At 40.4% G+C, this 7,351-nt stretch overlaps 1 protein-coding gene across 1 annotated transcript; it reads right to left on the bottom strand.

Moving 5' to 3' along the window:
* Positions 1–1,787: 1,787 nt before the first annotated feature.
* Positions 1,788–3,871, bottom strand: LOC115174946 (5-hydroxytryptamine receptor 1B-like). Its single transcript, XM_029733996.1, has one exon. The coding sequence runs from the start codon at positions 3,446–3,448 to the stop codon at positions 2,285–2,287; it is 1,164 nt and encodes a 387-aa protein (XP_029589856.1). The 5' UTR covers positions 3,449–3,871; the 3' UTR covers positions 1,788–2,284.
* Positions 3,872–7,351: the final 3,480 nt, after the last annotated feature.

Here is a 7,351-nt window from a genome sequence, read left to right as displayed (position 1 = left end):
AACAGAATGTTAATTTCTCTACAATAAACCACCTCCAACGTCGTTTTAGAGAATTTGGAAATACGTTCAACCGGTCTCACAACTGCAGACCACGTGTAACCACACCAGTCCAGGACCTCCACATCCAGCTTCTTCACCTGCGGGATCGTCTGGGACCAGCCACCCGGACAGCTGATGAAACTGAGGAGTATTTCTGTCTGTAATAAAGCCCTTTTGTGGGGAAAAACTCATTCTGATTAGCTGGGCCTGGCTCCCCAGTGAGTGGGCCTGGCTCCCAAGTGGGTGGGCCTATGCCCACCCAGGCCCATCCATGCCTGCGCCCCTGCCCAGTTATGTGATTTACATAGATTAGGGCCTAATTAATGTATTTCAATTGACTGATGTCCTTATATGAACTGTAAGTCAGTCAAATCGTTGAAATTGTTGCATGTTGCATTTATACTTTTGTTCGGTATAGAATTTCCATTACAAGAATCCTGCAATAGTATACAGTAGTACCTCATGAACAGTTTTCCATTATAAAGCAAGTACTGTAGATCAAGATGGTATATCTGTGTGTGGCTGCTTTAAGTCGTTTATCTTCTTGGCTGTTACTATCGCATCTCTGTAGTTTACAGTGGTTGCATTCCTCAAAAAGTTATGTTTACCAATCAAATTTGAATGGCTTTTTAACAGCTTATTATCTCTGTTAATTCTGCTATTTGATCTTGCACTTAACACATGCAGCCTTGCGTGGAATATAAAGGGCAAGCATGCTGAGACATCTGTGAAACATGATCAATATGAGTAATGGTACTGTAGGTGAAGAAATGTGTTAGTTGTCTGTATTCTTGTCTGTCATATTTGAGTTTGATTTGTATAATTCTACCAACAGTATTCTGTAGGCTAATGCCCATAATCAGGTTGCAGCAGAGTGAACACCCGCAGGCAATTTAAGCAGCTCCATAGCAAAATATAATGAAAATGACATAAATAAATACATTTACACACATACGTACACACATACACACATACATATATATTACAATGCATACAGATATAAATACATTGATTGAGGCTTGTTTAACAACAAGAGGTCAGCTTATAGTCCAGTCTGAAGTAAACAACATTACCCACAATAAAGTAATAGAGTAACGATTATTTACATTGACTATGAGATGAAATTAGGGCTGTGCTTTTATCATAAAATTCATACTGATCTCATTAAGGAGTCGAACCAATAGAAAACATATAAGAAATGGAACAGAAAATATCTCTGTAGACTGTGTCCCAATTTGATCTCCTTCCTCTCAAAGTGTGCAGGGAAATTACTGGGTATAAGAAAGGAAAGTACTGGTAAAAGACATATGGTGGAATTATTGAATCCGACTAGCCCATGCCTCCAACAGTCCAATGATTTTAGAGTTGTGAGAAGTAGTGAACAAGTGTACACTTCAGAAGAAAGGATATCTTATTGGGACAAACTCTATTTTTTTGTCTAAGGGGGGAGGGGGTGGGGTGCCCTCCCAGAGGGCTCAGAATATTGTGCTTATAATTTCCTCATAGCAGTTAGCCTCCAGTAACTCTGTGTGTCATACAGCGTTGGTCATACAGCGTTGGTCACACAGCAGGCTTTCCATGCATGTTTAAATATTAAACGTTATGTCAAGCCTGGCTGTTCCTACTGTGCCTGTTCAGACATTCTGCCCCCCAGAACAAGCTACATGATTCCATGGCAAAATCTACTGATTTCCAACACATACTCCTTAATATTAACCTTTGATATCAAAATGTTGATTTAGGTTGGAACATGAATTGTATAGGGTGGGTTGTAATCTCATGGCTGCCAATCATAAGGAAGGCAGCAGAGATTATAGCCTATGATTTCTGGATAGATTGTTCAATAATGGCAGTGATATATCAATACATTCTTGTTTTGCTAAATAATAACGTTTCCAGAATATGACTGCAGGCCATGTACTGCATGCCTGTGAAGTAGGCTATAATATAATTATTATAATAATGTCGCTAGCAGTGATATATCAATACATTCTGGTTTTGATAAATAATCAAGTTTACAGAATATGACTGCAGGCCATGTACTGTATGACTATGAAGGCTATAATGTAATTAAAATAATAATGTTGCTAGGCGATTCGAAAGCATGCAAGATACAATACTGCAAATGTTTACAGGTTGATGATGACTGAGAGTTAACGTGTTGCAATTATTGGCGAGGTGCAGTTTGACATAGCTGAACAAAATGTGATGGTTTTGGCAGCCTTTTATGTCTGGTAGCCTATTTTCAGGACCTGCAATATCTGAAGCGTATTAGTTTGTGGAAAGCCTTTTTGAAATCCTCATTGGACATGGTATATATGATGGGGTTTATTAAAGAGTTAAGGTAACCCAACCAAGTAAATATGTCAAATAATTCTGGATAGAAACATGACGCACAGACTGAAACCACTAAGGTGTAAATGAAAAACGGTAGCCAGCATATGATGTAAGCTCCGAGAATGATCCCTAAAGTTTTAGTCGCCTTTCTTTCCCTGGCAGCTGAGATCCTCTTCTTCTCCAGGAGCGCGTCGGATACAGTGACTTTCACATAGTTCACATTGGCAGGTGAGCTATTAGCTTCACAAGAAGATATTTCGTTCGTCCCGTAATTTAGAGAGACAGTGGACGCCACAGAGTTTGTACCTGGCGAGTTTGTTATCAAATGGGCAGAGGTGAGTCTTTTCCCCGGTTTATTATTATACGACTGTTTCAAGATCCTCTTTCGGGCTTCCACGTATATCCTACCGTAAAGGGCTATGAGTAACAACGTGGGAATATAGAAGGCTCCAAAAGTGGAATAAATTGTGTAGAAAATGTGATCAGTGTTCACATTGCAAGTGGTAACTTCCTCCGCTTTCACCTGACGCCAGAAGAAGGGCGGCAGTGAGATGGAGATGGCAATCACCCAGGCAGTGGCGATCATCCCCGCGGCGCGCGCTGATGTGCGCTTCTTGGTGTACTCAACCGCGTCTGTTATTGCCCAGTAACGGTCCAGCGCAATTATGCACAGATGAAGAATGGATGCGGTACAACACGTTATGTCTGAAGACAACCATATGTCGCACATAACTTGGCCCAAAGTCCATGTTTGACTCACCGTGTATAGCGCGCTGATTGGCATCACCAATACCGACACCAGAAGGTCTGTCAGGGCGAGCGATGCTATCAGAAAGTTTGCAGGCGTATGCAGTTTTCTGGATTGATAAATAGTAGCAATAACAAATGCATTTGATAATGTTGTTGCAAAAGTTATTAGGGATAATGTAACTGCTAAACCAGCTTGAAAAGTCAAACTATCCTTCTCCTCCTCTCCTCGTGTCGTTAAATTGACATTGGTATCATTGGTTGACATATTCCAGAACTCTCCATAAATAAAAGACATTGGCTTCAACTGACTGGCGCGCTCCATTCCTCGACACTTTTTTGACAGATGTCATCGAGCTTTGAAGAAAACCCTTCAAAAAGGGAGCACTAGGACTGCTTAACCAACGTAAACGTTGCATTTCTTTTCATCTTTTCCAGGTTAAACGCAGCTCAATCCCCATCGGTGTCCATCAGAGGCACGTTGATTATCCAACAACCACAGAGAGAAAATGTGAACCAGTTTTCTTGAAATATCCTTATTGTCTTGACTTCCATGTATTTACTTTATTGTTGGTTGTATATTCAGCTTTTCAATTAAATGTAAATATGAGAAGAGCAATTCCATTATATCCAATACTGATTGTCGTTAGTTTGCACAATTAAATAATTAAACGAATTATGTATCACAGTATCAATAATCAAAAGTAAAGATAATGATCTATAGTAGTTTATGATCTTTATTCGTTGTTCTTTGAGTCTGTTCATCTGCTCTCCAAGGCATCTGCTGCGCTTCAGAAGTTGGGCGCGGGCGAGGTTTCACACTTGGTTTTATAGAGAACGCTCGCGCTGTCAGAACCCTACAGATATCATCGATCGATCGATCGCTCTCTCTCTCTCTCTCTCTCTCTCTCTCTCTCTCTCTCTCTCTCTCTCTCTCTCTCTCTCTCTCTCTCCAGGCTGAGCAAGTGGTTTCATCCACCAGGTCTTAATGCCCTTGGGTTTAGTATACATCATAGCAAGAAAAACTATATGACATGCAGATATTGTTATGGTAGGATATCTGCAATAGGCCTAACTAACATCTTCAAAAATAAAACCTACATTTACAATGCACTCGGCCACATAGCATTGGGATAGAGTGCAACGCCAGAAAACTGTCAATCAGAACCTTGGATAGCTCCACTCCGGGAGTCCGCAGACAGCTCCTCTTGAATGGTTCTTATAATGTCATTCGTTTAACAGGGAAAGTCACGACTTGTGATTATTCTGCTTATCATGTTGTTGGTGATATTATTATCGTGTATTTAGATTATACAATACTGGTTGTGCTCTGTTCTCTCAAGAAATCAAACATACAGACGTTGCAGGCTGTCTAAATGAAAGCCAATGTGGCAACCTCTCTGCACTATAGCCAACTGCTTTAGGCCTTTAGGGAGCCCCTGGACGAATGATTACAGTCCTTCAGTCAGACCTGCTGGGCTCCAAAGTTCATGCTGTAGGTGCAGGCCTATGTATATGCTGAATCAATGTAAAACCACCATGGTATAGCCCAGGGATCATCAATTAGATTCAGCTGCTTGACGATGTTTTTCTTGAGCAGATGGTAAAGAATAAAATCAATCATGTGTCTGCCTGTCTTTTTGTATGGCATATATAGCCTGTCTTTTTGTATCTCCACATGTTGAAAATTGAGAGTTGAGACTGAGATGGGTTTTGTGAACTTCGTGAATTATTAATATGTTGGTGCAAATATAAAGGGAAGCCAATCTCTTAACATTCAAATTAGTTACATCCTCACAATCCCTCAAGTCACTCTATCATAGAGGAAATCAATTGTGCACTGCATATTGAACATTTTTTGGTTCCCTTTTGCATAAAGAAGTTGAAGCCAATAAGTCTCTATAGCCTATCATGTGGAGATTTTATGTCTAGCTCCATTTTCTGCCTTCACTCTTCTTAAACTTCGCTTTTAGGTGGGGCATTATGAATCTTTATTAGGCCATCATTTTCAATCAAATTTGATTTGGTGTTCATTCTATTTCCCCACCCAGGTGTTGCAGAGTCAAGCTTTAGAGAATAGATAACAATCATCATCTGTTTGTGAGAGAAATGAGGTCAAGCAGTTTCTTATTGGATTTCCATTGACAGACACACTTTCTGCAATCTTGTGGAATTTGCATCAGCATCAGGCAGGCGAGCTTAAATGCTAATCATGACCCACTGGGCAAAAACTGGTTGAATCAACGTTTCCACGTAATTTCAACAAAATAACGCAATGTGATGAAGTTGAATCAATGTGGAAAACTGATTGGATATGCAAAAAGTCATAAAATTAAGGGAATTTTGCATTTTTTCAAACAACCTTTAACCTAAATCTAATGACATGGTGAAATAGTTTGTTGATTTCACATTGAATTCACGTTAGTTGACAACTCAACCAAATATAAATCAGAAGTGGACATTGAACTGACGTCTGTGTGCCCAGTGGGGATTGACCTAGTAGATTAGCACTAACATCCTCACATATGGAACTAATAGGCATAATCATGTCAATGTGTAAACCTATTAAATGTAATCAATAGAGGATGTTTATCATAACTAGCCTATTTATTGAACGTAGATTGGATGCTAGAAACATGACCGCTCTGAAAATCGTTTCTTTATGAAGAGAATCCTGAATATCATGGGTTAATTCATGTTGTCAAATCAATTAGTTTCTTTAATCAGATCAATTTAGACTCAAATCAATTTTATGACTGGGACACAACTTCTCCCCACTCTCTGTTGTAACTGAGAAGGCCTTCTTTGATCAGTTGTTTACTATGTTAAAGTATTTGACTGTAAGTCTATCTGACGCTGGCCAAGGTCTTGTTCCATCATGGCTGGTATGACAGTGACAGTGTCCTTGCTGCTTTCCTTTGTCACACCTTTGTCGCTGTGAGTCAAGAGATGGCCTTGAGGATAGCAGGGGGAAGAAGGAGTACTCAGGGTGGTGCAGCACCCCCTGAAAAATCGGATTTTTTTTTATTTATTAAAAAACAACATTTCACAAAAGTAGTGCACTGAGCCTTTACTAGTCCTGTATTAGAAGACCGATATAGCCTTCTGTAGCACAGACCCAAAAAATGTACAGCGCCCAAATACATCTCGGTTTATTGCAGAAATCGTGCATGCATTGGATTGCAATGCTGGCGCAGTAAAATAATCCAGTGCAGTTTAATGAATTACAGTGTAGGCTAATCCAGGTGTAGGCTATGACACAATGTATATACAGTTCATTCGGAAAGTATTCAGACCGCTTCACTTTTTCCACATTTTGTTACATTACAGCCTTATTCAAAAATTGATTAAATAAACAAAATCCTCATCAATCTACACACAATACCCCATAATAATGAAGTGAAAACAGGTTTTTATACATTTTTGCAACGTTATTAAAAATAAAAAACAGAAATACCTTATTTACATGAGTATTCAGACCCTTTGCTATGAGACTCAAAATTGAGCTCAGGTGCATCCTGTTTCCATAGATCATCCTTGAGACATTTCTACAACTTGATTGGAGTCCACCTGTGGTAAATTCAATCGATTGGATATAATTTGGGAAGGCACACACCTGTCTATGTAAGGCCCCACGGTTGACAATGCAGGTCAGAGCAAAAACCAAGCTATGACGTCAAAGGAATTGTCCGTAGAGCTCTGAGACTGGATTGTGTCGAGGCACAGATCTGGGGAAGGGTACCAAAATAATCCTGCAGTATTGAAGGTCCCCAAGAACACAGTGGCCTCCATGATGCTTAAATGAAAGGAGTTTGGAACCACCAACACTCTTCCTAGAGCTAGCCACCCGGCCAAACTGAGCAATCGTGGGAGAAGGGCCTTGGTCAGGGAGGTGACCAAGAACACGATGGTGACAGAGCTCCAGAGTTCCTCTGTGGAGATGGGAGAACCTTCCAGGACAACCATCTTTGCAGCACGCCACCAATCAGGCCTTTATGGTAGAGTGGCCAAACGGAAGCCCCTCCTCAGTAAAAGGCACATGACAGCACACTTGGAGTTTGCCAAAAGGCACCTAAAGAACTCGAACCCTGAGAAACAAGATTCTCTGGTCAGATGAAACCAAGATTGAACTATTTGGCCTGAATGCCAAGCTTCACGTCTGGAGGAAACCTGGCACTATCCTTACAGTGAAGCATGGTGGTGGCAGCATCATGCGGTGGTAATGTTT

Source organism: Salmo trutta, chromosome 35, assembly GCF_901001165.1.
Source record: "Salmo trutta chromosome 35, fSalTru1.1, whole genome shotgun sequence".
Lineage (NCBI taxonomy): Eukaryota > Metazoa > Chordata > Actinopteri > Salmoniformes > Salmonidae > Salmo > Salmo trutta.
The sequence above is the reverse complement of the archived record's forward strand: the minus strand, read 5'-3'. Positions and strand labels throughout refer to the sequence as shown.